This window comes from Lycorma delicatula, chromosome 9, assembly GCF_047948215.1.
Source record: "Lycorma delicatula isolate Av1 chromosome 9, ASM4794821v1, whole genome shotgun sequence".
Lineage (NCBI taxonomy): Eukaryota > Metazoa > Arthropoda > Insecta > Hemiptera > Fulgoridae > Lycorma > Lycorma delicatula.
Window position 1 is genome coordinate 56208060 of NC_134463.1, and position 15814 is coordinate 56223873.

Below are 15814 nucleotides of genomic sequence, written 5' to 3' on the forward strand. Positions count from 1 at the left end.
CAAGTCTGGAAAACCAATTTATTTTTAAATATTTTGTATTTTTCCATAAAGAAATTAGTGTGCAGTAAAAACTTCTTTTTTTTTGTTTGTTTAACCTCTGGAATCACCGTTAGGTATTGCTTCAGAGGATGAGATGAATGATTTGTAGTACATGTGAAAATTTCATGCCTGATTGGGATTTGAATCTGGGACTTCTGCTGGATGAAAGGCTGAGAGATGCCACCACTCGCACCATGGAGGCTGGCAGTAAAAACATTTACCATATGTTCAGTAGATGAACATTAGGTGAAAATTTCACCTATGTGGAACTTTCATTTCTTAATCTTTTTACATGATAAGATATTTTAGAAAAAAAACATTTAAAAATTACTTTCCATAAACTTGGACTCATGCTTTCAGATCTTTTTTGTTTATTATTTAGCTTCTTCATTAAGGATTAACTCCATCAATTGAGAAATTTGAAAAATTTACTCCATTTAGTTGATAAATTGATTAATTTTTATAAGGCACAGCATTTTTTTGTCATCTATCACTTTATCAATATCAACTCTCATTAAAACTTACGAGTCTTGTATGCTTGAGGCATAAAAATAAAAAATAAATAGTTATTTCGAAGTTAAATTATTAGTTGCCATTTCACTAATAAAAACATCATCAACATACTGAAAATCGTTTAATTTATTCCACAGCCATGATTTGATAGGAATAAAGTTAATTTACCAAATTGATGTATATGTACTTAGAAATGTTCTGTCAACTTACGTGATCACTTTCAAACTGATAATTTAAACTTTTCCTGCATTATGTACATATGTATATAATATGTTTTTCATATATGTCAATATCTGTTTCAATAAAATTATTATTTTTTAACAAAATATTGAACCAAATTGTTATTATTATCATCAGATTGACATTATTTATGAGTTTGGCAAATGTAGGCTAGGTTAGGTTAAATATATAGGATATTAAAAGGTATATGAATAGTAAAATATTCTTGGAAAGTTTTGAAAATCGATTACAGTGCACCTTTTAAGAAGAAAGTTATAAAAAATTTAACTGCAACTAATCTAGGTTTCACCCTATGTTAAGCTTCTGAATTTTAGGTAACAAAGGTAATAAGATAAGAGACATTAGGCCATTGAATATCTGCAAAGAAAAGAATGTACTGAGAAACTAAATCAATGAAGATACTCAGGTATCACTTTAACTAAAGATTTCAAATGTGAAAATGAAATAAAAACAAGAGAATAGCAATGGGTAAGGAAGTATTTAATATAATGAAACAGTCATTATGTGGTAAGATGAAGATACAGTAAGGGTAGAAGAACCATTATATGAAGTGTTAAATCTGGAGTCAACAGACATGCATGCCAAACATAAAAAAGATTAAGATTTAAAACATGTTTATGCAAACTTGTTTAAGATTTGAAACATGAAGATAAGAAAAAGGGAAATAGAAATGTTAGCAGGCTCTTAAATGTGGATATGGAGAAACTTGAAGAGAAAATAGGAGACAAGTAGACAGAAAAAATGGTGAAAAATGAAGAAATGAGGACAGTGAATAGAAGCTTAATCAGAACAATTGAGAGAAGGAGATCTAACTGCTGGGACATGTTATGAGAGCAGAAATATGGGCTAAAATAGTTCAAAAAGATCCAGCAGAAGATACAAAAGAGATAAAAAAGAGTAAAAATTATAGATGATTTCAAAGGAAATGATAGATATCAAGGACACAAATGTTTAGCTGGGAATGTAGGAGAAGAGAAAAATGTAATGTGAGAGCAGTGCTACCATATAACAGAGCAGATAACTGTATGATGATGTTTTATTTTCAAAACATTTATTTTCAAATCATTTTTCATTTTAAAAAATGATCCATCATGGGCACAGAATTAAAATGTTTAAACCACTGAATAAAAATAGCAGAGGTATGGAAATATGAAAGTGGTTTAACTTTTTTCTAAAAGAAAACCTTTAGTTAGTAATATAATACTATTAATTAAAAACTACTTAAATACTGTTGGTATTATGTACTACATAATACAATGTCTGCACAATACAACAATCTTATGATAATGCAGTTACATTTTAGTAATTTTTTGTTAATATATTATACCAGAAATATGTATTTAAATCCTGTTTAAACTAAGTTTTATATTTATTTGCATTTAAACATGAGTCTTGGTTTATTGCATGGCAGCTATCATTGCCAACTGGGAATACAGTGACCACTTGCTCAGTTGGTAGGTTTTAAATTATATTTTAAGATATCAACATGAGATGTCAATATGAGTTAAGATCACTGTACTATAAAATTCAAGATAGTTATTTTATCATAATTGCACCAATTTTTTTTGGCTTAATGAAACCCTATTCTGATTCTTAAAACACTAAATTTAGGTTTATGCTAAATGTATAAATATCATTATAATATTTTTTTTTTTTACCGCATTAAGGATGTCTTCAATACCCATCAATCTGCTAGGATGATATGTAAGACCTTGTTCTGATGCATCTGTTACATTCTCACTGGAGATTGTAAAGAAATTAACATACCTGAAAAAAAAATAGATAAATCAAATTTTTATTTAAAATTGCCAGTTGTACAACGAGTATCTTTTACTATTTTTTTTTTTTTGGAATCAGCTATATATTTCTGAATGAAAAATCCACAAATTATGAAAACCATTCATGTAAGTATATAGGAAATGATTATGTTGATTAATGTTTGTGATGTAGTATGAATACGTAAGAGCATAGAATGCTCCTGTAAAATGACAGTAGTAAAGGTTTTCCTCATCTTCCAAAATTGATTAAATGCTGAATAGAATTTTAATATGTTCAAATACACTTAACTAACAGGATGTGACACTTTTTCTCATATTATTTCATTCAATACCATCTTCCATATTAAAATATATGCAGAAGTATTCTGAGGTCAAAAATAAAAAGTAAAATAAACACACTATTATTTTTTACATGTGTAATATAAAAATCTGGTAACATGCCAAAATTTTAATTTAGTGCTAGCTAAAGGTATTAGTCAATTAATATATCTACAGTCATGTAATTGACTATATTACTTAGACACATTGTTAATATCACATTTTATGTATTCAGATTTCATTTCCTACATGAAAAATTTCATACATCAGTAAATTTTATCACAACTTTTGAAATTTTATAGGCATCAATTACCATTAAAACATTAATACCTTCATACTACATAAGATAAAATCTTCAAACTGCAACTTCTATTATTATTATTGTTGAGAACATATGTTGTTACAGAATGGAACAATTATAAACAACACATCTCATATCCATATGTCGACCTGTGATTTTTTGTGATTTGTGAAATGAAATATGTCAAAATTTAATTTCCTAAGCGATAAACTTGTTCAGTATATTCAGCATTTCCTAAAACCTAACTTGCAGATACAGATTGATTAAATCTTTATTCTCTCTGATTGGTCAGTTCCTTTCATGCTGTGATTGATATAAATATGTTGTACTATAGTTGGTCAAATACATTCATACTTCTGATCGGTTAAGAAGAGGTGGTATTCTGATTGGTAGGATATATCTGAAATTTCATTTTCCTGAACAAACAATGATTTGATTTTTTGTAGGTGTTCAGTGTTGGGGGGTTGGTGAAATGTTGGCCTAAGTGAAATCTACGATAAGATATGAATAATATATGTCATCATTGGTTGATGTTTCCTGGTTCTGGTTTTGTGAAAATTAAAAACAGCCATCGTGTAGGCTCATATTTCATTTTTTTTTATGAACATTAATTAGCTATAATAGAAGAATAGAATTTCAATATAGTTATATTGAATCTGAATAACAGGTAAAATAGTTATTTGAAAAGAGTTGATTAGTGTTCTATTTATTTCAGGTATTTATTTGTAGATATTTATCACTCGCCGTCACCATAAATTTTCAACTTCACACACTGTAGTGGTGTTTGTATGTATAATTTATATTTTCCGGTATCAGGAAATATTTTCTTTCAAAACATAAAGTAACATCCAGCAAAATAGTCAACTGTTCTGTTCGACAATTTTATGCATTTGAGTAACTAAATTTCACGTAGTCATAATAAAAACAATGACATACTCTGAAAAAATTGATACTGTAAATATATATTTGAACATTAAACATTTGTCTATGGAGCTATAACTAGGTACAACTGAATGTTATTTAACATTACAGTTTATGGCTATCAGGATAGGCCAACCTGATTTGATACTGTGGGTGTTTATCCAACAAAAACAGTAATATTGCTAATGTCATTTATTATTTCTAATTAGAAAATTTAGGCAATTAGAAAAGTTATAAACTATTTTTTTTTTTATAAAGTTTTCTATTTAAATAATTTAATAATATTTGTCCATATTAATATAAATCCAAACGTTAACATCCATGCATAAGTTTTTAAGTTTGTAAAACAATATTCAATTAAAACTGAAAGGCTTCTGCCACGATAGTACTGATTCTTATACTAAAGTTGATGTTAAAATATTATCAGAATGTAGCTAACTTATCCAAATTTTTACATTAATTATTGTGCAGTAAAGTGTAAACTGAGAGTGAATCTTATTTTATAGTGTAATTTCTCTAGAAGTAAAATTTTATAACGCTAAATAAATCAAATTCGTTCAGAGTTATCCGATTGTACATGTACCATTGAGGTTTTAACATAATGTGAGAATTTAGTTAATAAATTAATTTTTTATATTAGTCGATTCACTGTACATGAGGTATTCAATAGTAAACATACTCTTTTTCTACATTTATAAGGAGCCCTCAAAACTTTTGAATCATAGATTTAATTTTTTTAAGTTTTGCCAATCATCTCTATCTTCCCGCTGTACGATATAACAAAATTACGTCAACGATTTCAAAATATTTTTACTATAAGCAGAAAATAAATTTTGCATAACATCTTCCCTTTCATCTGGCTCCTAATATTTTTTAAGTGAAAAATATTTTTCAGGGAAAATTTTGGTATTCAACACCATTTAATATGGAACATTCTGTATATATAAATATACAGAATTTTCCAGGACGTATTCGTCAAACTTCACCTTGCATTACAGTCTGAAAGCGTACTGCCAGGTTAATTGTCTGCAACCCACCGCCTCGGGTTAGTGGTGAATGCGTCTTCCCAAATCAGCTGATTTGGAAGGTGAGAGTTCCAACGTTCAAGTCCTAGTAAAGTCAGTTATTTTTACACGGATTTGAATACTATGTCATGGATACCAGTGTTCTTTGGTGGTTGGGTTTCAATTAACCACACATCTCAGCAATGGTTGAACAGAGGCTGTACAAGACTACACACTTCATTTACACTCATACATATCATCCTCATTCATCCTCTGAAGTATTATCTGAAAGTTAATTACCAGAGACTAATCAGGAAAAATAAAAAAAAAGGATTAATTGTCTGCAAAAACTTGATTGTTTACCAACGGAATTTTTATAAATAAGGTGTCATTTTTTCAAAATAAAGTGCTTAATAAATTTTGTAAAAGTAAAAAATTTGATGAAACAAATAATTAAAAAGATATTGAAGATTAAAAATAATTTTTTTAAATAAAAAATTATAATTTTTTTTAAAATGGCGGCCATTTGTCATTTTGAAATTATTGTAGGTGACGTTTTCAAAATTTTCTATTCTTTAGAACAAGACATTAGTCGTAAATTTACCAAATTAAATTAAAGTAGTTTTACCCGTTCATGAGAAATAATTTTTTTGTTGAAAATTACAAAATTGCGTCCAGATGGAAAACAAAGCAAAGTAGGACTTATGTCAATATGAACTTTTTTCTCATTTTGGTGTCCTGAATCAGATCCTGAAGTTCAGTAAATACGTCCTGGAACACTCTGTGTGTATATATATATATATATATATATATATATATATATATATATATATATATCCTTTTCCTTTCTGTTTTTTCTATTGCTATGTTCACTATGTTTTTAATTTGAAGTTATTTTTCTCTTTTTTATTATTTATTTATCGTTATTTTTCTCTAATTCAAGTCTACCTTTTATCATTTGCAATTTCTAATTATTTAGTTTCTTTTTTGTTGATGCATTATGTGCTGACAACATTTTGAATTTTTATACTTATTGCATTCAAACACTATTAGTTCTAATACATTTACTTTTGTCTTTACTACCATCTCTATCAACTTTTAGTTTTCTACCTTACACCTTCTTTCCTGCTTTCATTTTCTTTTTTAATTTATCCATTTGGTTTTAATTGGATCTAATTTAGTGGTGCTTCTTTGGTTTGTTAAAATTTTAACTTGACATCAAGGAAAGACATACATCATTTCCTTACACAATGGATTTACTATCCATTTAATTTTCTTTATCTCACTAAGTTACAATAAAGAAGTGGCTGTCATGCTTGCTATCTGAAGGTATCAGCATGATATCAAAGATAAGACCAAACTAGCTGACCCAACTCCCATGGTTATTATCCAAGGAAGATAAAAATAAGAAAACGCAACCAACTGTTTTCCCACACTTTGCTTATTCTTGGGAGTACCTCTGATCAGGATTGATTGAGGTAGTTAATCAACCTTCCCAAAACCATGTACCTTCGATTTAAAACCAGCTTTGATTTTATTTTAATGACAGTAAGTTCTTGTAGTGGTGGATATCATTTTCATTAGAACTCTGAAATTTGAATTAGTCTAGCAAGCAATTCCACAGTGATGAGCAAATTCTGTTTATTCCTATTTCTACATTCAGAAATATAACAGTATGCAGAACTAAATGCACTGTAATCACATTATAGTTTGTTGCTAATTATTATTTATAATTATCATGGCATTTTATGGCTGTAACAGCATGTTTAAATTTTATGAAAAAGAGGTATGGAACCCTGAGAACATATTCATTTATATTCCTTTCTTTGTAATAATGTAAATGTACATGTAACAGCGTTATGTTTATAACAAATATAGTTATACCAGTAATTCTTCTCTTCGACAGACAATATACCCCACAGCAATATTATTTATCTATTTTAAAAATTTAATAGTATTTTTGTAATAGTAGTTTGATTTCTGTGGTGGGGTGGTAGCATTTCTGCCTTTCATCTAGAATATTATACGGTAAAATCTTGGTAAGCTTAGCACTTTCACAAGCTATACAGTTCATCTCTTATTTTCAGAAAAAAATTATGGTTACTGTAATAATTATATATCAGCTTGTAGTTGCTTCAGTAAATGAATTTTAATTGTTGATATCTGAATTTTAATAATAAACAACATATTAAACAATTTTGGGAGTCAAGAAAGTGGAGGATATAGGGAAAAGTCAGGTATATAAGGAAAGGGATAAATAAAAATTAGTAAAAAAAGGAAGCTATTTTTTATCCAGTCGATTGGTATTACCTATTAATTTTGTACTTTAGGTACATATTAACAATTTAAATACTGTTATCATTCTATTTTACTGATTGCCAGTATAATATAACATAATTAAATATTTAATTATTAAAATTGTATTTAAACAATATCATTATTCAATTTATATCTTTATTCTGAATATGATTATTTATTCATTAGTAATGATAATTAAAAATTGAAACTCATTTTATTTTTTGGCACATGCAATTAAAAATCAATACTGCAGATGGCTAAGGACCATAAGATGTATCTCAAAGAGTTTTGTTTTATTGCTTTATTATGTGGTTGTATATATATATATATATATATATATATATATATATATGTGTGTGTGTGTGTGTGTGTGTTCTGTGTTCTCTGGAGTATAAAACGTATTTCAGCTGTGGTTTGAAAAAAATTTCATTAGAATAATTTGTATATTTTAAATAAATCTTTACTCTTTTTGAATATAAAATAGGAATATTTTAGAGTTAAATGTCAACAGATCCTGTATTTTTACATTTTTATTGTATTTTATTTTTATATAAAATAAGTTGACAGAATTATAATATTCTTATCATATCTCATTTACATATTTATAGATAGATAACATATTTTCTTTTAATAATCACACACACACACACGCATTTACAACTAATATAACATAGTCATTTATTTATTAGCTTTTTGCTATTTCAGAAATCTTTTGAAAATTTAACTTCCATGTCTTTTTAGAGAAAAAGGAAACATTGCAAAAGGTAAAAATGTCAGAAAACATGACTAATTTTTTAATTTCACAAATTAAAATTTTCTTTGCTATCATAAAGGTCTTCAATATGAATTACTTGACTTAAACTTATTTGATATTAAAACCTGTGATATAAAATGTCACAAATGATTACTTAAAAATAAAGCTTGGTCATGAAAATATCTCTACAAGAACTTTGTTTATTCATAATGAATTATTGACCACAATATTTTTTATCTTTAATTGGATTTGTTAGCTTAATAATATTTGTTTAATTTAATTTAAATTGAATGACTGATTTTTATGATATTCTGGAAGGCACTGTTGCCAGAAAGCTATAATAGCTTTTGAATTAAGAATAATTCAGCGCCTATAGATAGATATATCAACTTATTTGTACAATGATGTTCATATATCTTGCATGTCTTAACAATCATTAGGCCAGTGTACGTAGTTAATTATAAGTCTCAGCAACAGAGTGGTGGCTGGGTAAAGTGTTATTACAAATGGAAATAGCTATTGTGTTAAAAACAAACTGGTTTGGTTAGTTTGCCACTCCAACACACAGCATGTTAAGAAATTTCATACTGCTTGAGAATGTTCATTTCATGACTTTAACAATTGTGTAAAATATATATATTGTGGTTATTATATTTTTTTTTTAATTTGTGAGAGGTGATCTGCAATGGCTGATCTGATTTTGAGTGTAGTATTTGTATATATTCTTTACAGTTGTAGGTGAATGTTAATCTGGATTGCCAAACACAGTATTCATTTTTCTACTATAGTGCTACTGACTTTATTGGTATATGTCATGTGTAATAGGCATAGCGCTTACATCTAATCTAATCCTAATGGGCACATCAGCCAACAGCAGTCTTTGTGTAACCCTTGGATACAAATTAGCATCCAAATCATTAAGGATCGGCTGATCCAATTCATACCATTTGTATTTAGAGAAGGGAAAATGAAGGAAAAATAAAGTAAAGGCTGGATGAAGATGTGGATGATACAGTGAGGAAATCGGTGATTTTCTGAAAGCCCATAAAATCTGCTGCAAAATATAGTTTCCCTAACTCTGATAGCATTCTTAGTTCAGAAGTTATTAATAAAGTTGAAAAATTGGTGCACAACTGTTTTGTACTTTACCCCATAGTGAGGTTGCGTCACCATTTCATCTGCTATCTCCTTTTCACCTGTCTTCCACCTCACTGTCGATCTCACTCATTCAGTGTTAGGCCACAAAAAATCCTGCAAGCTGAACTTCAAGCAGCATCCAGAGCTGCCAAAAATGAAGGTTAAACGAGCCTCAAAGAGCTGAAGCTATATATCAAGTAGGCATCTGAAGCTGCAGGTAGCTGCTAATATATATATATATATATGTACATTTGATTCAAACTATTTGATATATTGATATAATATTAAATGCCAAACAGCTAATTTAAAAATGTGTATAATTTTAAAATAAGCTTATCTGATTGTAAAAATGTACTTGTTTCAATAAGCTATTTTAATATCTCTTATTTGAGTCATGGCAAGCAAGGAAGACTACTAAGTCCTGGCTGCCTGGGCGAGGCCTTCTGCCCTTCTGAGGTAGTTTGAGGCGATGGCATCCCTTGGAGCTGAGCTTATGCTTAGTCGCAAATTCGACTCCAAGGGATGAGGAAAATGACAGAGAGAAAAAAAAAGAATTAAGTTATCTCTTATAACATGACCTGATTGCTTTTTAATTATAATACTAAAATATTGTAATCATATAGAGTTTAGTTCTATATGCTTTCATAATTGGAAATTTAACTGGATTGATATACAAAATTTCTTTAAAACCACACTACTTCTAAGTTCCATTAAATAGGTTTCTAAATATTTTACTTGTATAGTTTCTTGTACATGCATGTTATAAATATGCGTGCACATTTATATAAACAAATTTAAAATGTTCATGTTTAGAGCGCTTTCCCTTCATCAAAATATTGCTATAATCAGTGAACATTATTTAAACTTAGAAAACTATTGGTATTGTCTGCATTAGACATAAATATTTATTTCTGATCAAGAATTTTTGATCAGGAGTAATTTTTTACAAAAATAAATTAAACAGCATAGAACAGTAATTTATGTCCCTTTTTAAACAGACAGGGAAACATTTCTACTAATGATAAAATTAAAACCAACATGGAAGAATATTAAAAGTAAACATTTTTTAAAAAGATATATTTTAAGGTACGGGAATTCATAATAACTTACTTTGAAAGACGTTTGAGATCAAAATTCTTAGCTAAAACTTGAGGTTGTGATGGTAATCTTACAACAATTGGATGCTTTTCTGATGTTTCATCTATTTCTTCTTGTTCTGTTTCATGATTATCTTTGTTTTTCTTTTCATCAGATTTATTTTCCTTTTTGCTTTCTTCTGACAAAGAATCTGAAGTAATCTCTTCAGAACTTGTACTAAAAAAAAAATGATAGAAAAATCTTATATAGTTTTAAAATTGTTTTAATTATGTTATTGTTTGATTCTTATATTTATAATAAGATGTCTAAAATGTAGTAATTTATCTAATTTCACAGGCAGATCATGAAAATGATGTTATGTATGATGAGAAAAACAACTGAAGAAAGAAAAACTCACAGAATACGAAATAATAGTTTAACTTCATTATTGTTGAAGTACTTTTTTTAACTTGTCCAAGTATATAACTTTTGTGTCGTAATCTATAATAGAGTTTCTTTATAAATAAGTTATCATTGTAAATTAAAATCTATATAATTAGCAATAAATATAAGGTATCGACGGTAGTAAAATTTTGAAAAATCTGCTCACATAAAACAAAAAAAAGGTAGTAATGAATCCAGAAAAAATGAAATATTAACTGACTTGTTTAAATCATAGTATTTGTATTGTAATAAATTCCTATTATTTTACAATTTTTTTTCTAATAACTTTCTCAATTGAAATTAAATATAAAGAGACCTATACTAAATGATTATTGAAATAAAATTACAAAATCCTCAAAACCATTTAAAAAATGTAAAAATAGATTCAAATTTCAATCCTAAATATTTAGCTTTAGTTGACTCAGGGAATTAATAAAGGCAAAAATCATCTTAAAATAAATAAACATATATGAAAAAAATATTTAAATTTAAAAACAGAAGAAATAAATACATAATCAATACTTACAAAATACTACAAAAAGTGATTATATGAATTTATAAAAACATTATATTACATTGTTCTAATTGAAAGAGGAATGTTATTTTAAATAAAATTCCCATTCAAACTGGCCAAGCTATTTGTCTTAATTATATCTTCATTTATATTAGACTTTATATGTTTATATTTGCCTTTACTAATTCTCCCATTAAGTACTGATGATGATTACTTAATAACTGAAATATATATGTTTTAGATTTTTATTCATTTTTTTTTTTTGAACTGGTTGTTGAGTATTTTCAATTTATAATGCTTGTTAAGAGTGAATTTTAAAAATGCTAATTTTACTATTTTTATTAATTTATTTGCTTGAAATGCATGTAGCACGTGTGAAAGATTACGGAAAAACCTCTGGTGGATTTTTCTAAATTATTTTTATCCTGTATGAGAACCTTGAAATATCTTATTTATAACAAACTGTATAAAAATAAAATTACGAAAATATGTAATGTGTTTTTAAGAAGTACACAATTGAAATTCTTAGTATTAAAATAGGATTTATTATTTCAATCTACTTGTTATTTAATTTTATGAAGTACAATAAACAACTGTAGGAATCAACCTGATACATTAATAATAAAAATGAGCGTCATTTGTTGGTATACATGTTATGAATAATGCAGTAACTAGTGATGATATAAAACTGAATATATATTTTATGTTACACGATCATTCATATCAAAGAAGTTACAGTTCATATTTATGAGTTATAGGTGTGTCATTTTTTTCCTATTCAAGGTCACAATGTCAATCATATACTATAACTAAATACATCAATTTCAAGGTGCATTTTACCTTTCAGTTTCTGTATCTTTCTTGTTTTCATTTTCATCAGTGTTCCTTTTTAATCTTTTTGATCCATCACTTAATTTGTTCATCTCTTTTGACAACAACTGAAACATAAATATTAATCATTTTAATTAGTTCACTGATAATAACTAATATTTAACTGTGAATCAATAATTTGTTGAGAAATATTGCCTGTTTGTATATTTATTAATATCTAGACATTAATATAATAGGTTACCTCATACTTCATTATACTATGTAGATTAATCTAACCCCTCATTTTTTCCAGGGTTATGATCTTTAAGACCAAAAATAATATTTAATTTCATTAACTGACATGATGAATTTTTATACTTTTATAAACATCATTTCAACCCCCATAATGGATAGATATTACTATGCTTTTCATCCAGGAATTTTGGATTCAAATTTCAGTCACATGGTATTTTTTACTGCTACAAAATTCATCATGCATCCAAAAAATGTAAAATCTCTATAATTGAGCAACAGACTGTAATTACTTCATATATAATAATAACAATGACACAATTTTTAAATTTCTAGAAACATGCTTCCAAAAGTTTTTCCAGCTATAATCCAGTCTTTTTCACAAGATTTTTAATTGGTTTAAAATTCCAATTGTATGGTTCACAAGAAATTTATTTAGTAATGGTTAAATAATATATCTGAACTGTGTAAAAGTAAAACAAAGAGATTAAATATCGTGCCTACTTGACTACGTACTACATCAGCTTTCTAACCATTTTACAGTAGATCAATCATCCCCTTACAGAACCTGATTGGTCTTGATGTTCTGTAATATCTGAATTAGCAATAAGACCCAGAAAACTGAAGGGTGTAAAGTAAATTACTGTATTTTCAAGCTTAGAATGTGAATCACGATTTTAATTTATTTTTGTTTCATAATAAAAGTAACATTTTAATTTTTTTTTATTCCATTTAGGCTTCAGGTACAACCAGAGTAGAGCTTTCAAAAAAGTACCAAAACTTTTTTTCACAATGTTGTCAAATACATGCAGTTTGAGCAGTGTCTAAATTTTTAATATTTGGAACCCAAAATAAATAAATAGATCTTTTGTCTTGATTTGTACATAGTAATATTTTGCATATATCATCTATATTAATAATTTAAAAAAACATGAAATAAATAAATATAAAATTAGCTACAAAGTAAATGATAACTCACAAGGCATTAATGAAAATTATTTGAACAGATTTTATGTACATGTTGAATGGGATGCAGAAAATTCAGTTTTTATTTAATCTTTTAATTGGTAAAATTAAAAATTCATTGAAAATTTATTTTACAGAAACAATATTTCTGTAAAATTGTTTCTGTAAAATAAAATCTTTTAATTCTATTTAAAATAAATTGGTGAAAAGATTTTTTAAAATGATTTGGTAATTTAGCAATAAGACTTTAAGGCATTTTCTTGTAAGCCAAATTATTATTCTGAGTTATATGAAAAGATACTTAATATAAATTTCATAGATGGATTTACGATAACTAATATTATTACATAATAAGTGACTAACTAAGTGAAAATTCATAAATATATACCCATGGATAAGTGCAATGTGTTTATTTATATTAATGTTTATCTTTATGGTAGGCTATGTCATAAACTCACTTACAAATTACTTGGCAGAGGAAAACAAAAACCAACCTTTAATTTCTTTCTCATCTAGATAGTGTATAGCAGAGCTACAGTTCTAGATGAGAAAGTACTGCAATTGGTTCAATTTGGGCACATGCGGTTTTCATCAGATCTTGACGTTTTGACACAAAAAACCAATAAACTAGATGGGAATTTACCAGTTTACCAGATGTTAATATTCTTATGTACATGTGTTCGGTGTTAGCCTCTAACCTTATATCTCCAGAACTACTGAACCGATTTTTACCAAACTTGGTCAGATTACTTCTATATATGGGGCATTGATGCCATTAAATTTTCAACTTAAAAGGTCAAAGGGATGAGCCTATAGAGCAAGGTCACCATCAGTATCTCGAGATTTTCTCTAATTAAGGTTATATTTTTTTTGGGTGCATTTGTTAACAATTAAAAAATAACAATATTTACAAAAAAAAGTTTGCAAAATTGCACCCCCACCCCAAACAAATGCTCTAAACTTTGAAGCTTTTTGTGATAATTTACAAATCAAACTTACAATGAGTTAACTGTGTATTATCATGTAAATCTTATGCCAGATAATTTAATTAAAATCCTATTAAAACAAACAAAAAAATTACATTTCTAAAAGATGTTATGAAAGTTAAATTGTTATTACCATTAACTTGTATTTTTTTAAATATTTTAATTCATCAGTTTACGTGTAAGGTTTAATTTTATAAATCTGATCAGCTATTAAAAATCTATTTTCTTCAGTAGCAGGATATTGTTTAATTATACTCGTAGTTAGTAAATGATAAATTAAGTTGATAGTATATGAAAAAAATGTGATGTCTGATTAGAATTCGAATCCATAACCTTCTGGAAAAAAGTTAGAGATAGTACCATTCTGACTTGGAGGCTGGCAAAGCATTAGCATATTTTCATAATTAGGTCATGAAAATCATACGCAGCATTGAGTTGTTTGTATAGTTTACTGTTCAATACAGTAAAAAATTAATGTAAATAAACTGAAATGCTTTTATATTAGAACATTTACCTTCATAAATTTATTCAATAATGTTTTTAACTGTTTCATAAATTTTTAATATAATTATCTTATTATTAACTTTAAAAATTACCTTAGTACATTCAAACATGATCATAAGAATATATAATTATTTTAATTAATAATATAGACATTCACTTTTATTAACGCTATTATATATTTAAATAAGTCAAGGATCTGGTAAATAAGTGATAAATTTTTATGCTTTGGCCTATATAATTTTGTATATACCCTTAAAAGTATAACAAACTAATTGGTCAGTTTCACGTTATATATTTTATATAATGTATATATATCATAATGGTTAATGACTTCACTCGTTTAGTGTAATAGGTTGCATAGCATACTTAAAATCATAATGGAAAGTTGTTCTTTTATATTGAAAGTTCAATATTATTATGATTATAAAATCAGTTACTGAAATTCTGTGACATGACTGAACAACTAATTTATATTTATATTATTATTGATTTCATTAATAATTATTTAATGGTTAAAAATATTGTATTACTACTACATTATTTGGCCCAGATTTTAATATTTTATTTCATAAATTATATATTTTAAATAAAATGTTATAATTAGATTAATATAATATTAAGCTTTTTTATTATATTAAGACTGTGCGTGTAAGACTATACACAAGTAAGTATACTTGTGTATAGTAGTGAGTAAACTATTTACATTTAACTGCATTTGTGTGTGTGTTATTAACATGCAGTGTGTTAGTATATAAATATTTAATTTATAAGTTACTGGAATAGAAGTCAAGTTTAATCTTGTTATATATAGACCTAGTTTTATTGAATTTGCTTCTAGTAAGTGACCCCCTGACCCCCGTATTGGACCCCCTCCGATTAAAGTGAGTGGGGTATCAAGTTAATTGGGATTGAGTTGAGAGTTAGATTTTTAACATTTTATAATTTTATCTGCTCTTGC

The 15814-nt window shown here is 27.0% G+C and overlaps 1 protein-coding gene across 2 annotated transcripts in view; it reads right to left on the reverse strand.

Annotated features, from left to right (window-relative positions):
- LOC142330474 (uncharacterized) overlaps positions 1 to 15814 on the reverse strand; it is a 259605-nt gene that overhangs the window by 20485 nt on the left and 223306 nt on the right. For both annotated transcript variants that reach the window (XM_075375739.1, XM_075375740.1), the window contains exons 6-8: positions 12179 to 12276; positions 10414 to 10617; positions 2451 to 2559 (exon numbers count right to left, since the gene is read on the reverse strand). In XM_075375739.1, coding sequence (XP_075231854.1) covers positions 2451 to 2559; positions 10414 to 10617; positions 12179 to 12276 — 411 coding nt within the window. The remainder of the gene's footprint in view (positions 1 to 2450; positions 2560 to 10413; positions 10618 to 12178; positions 12277 to 15814) is intronic.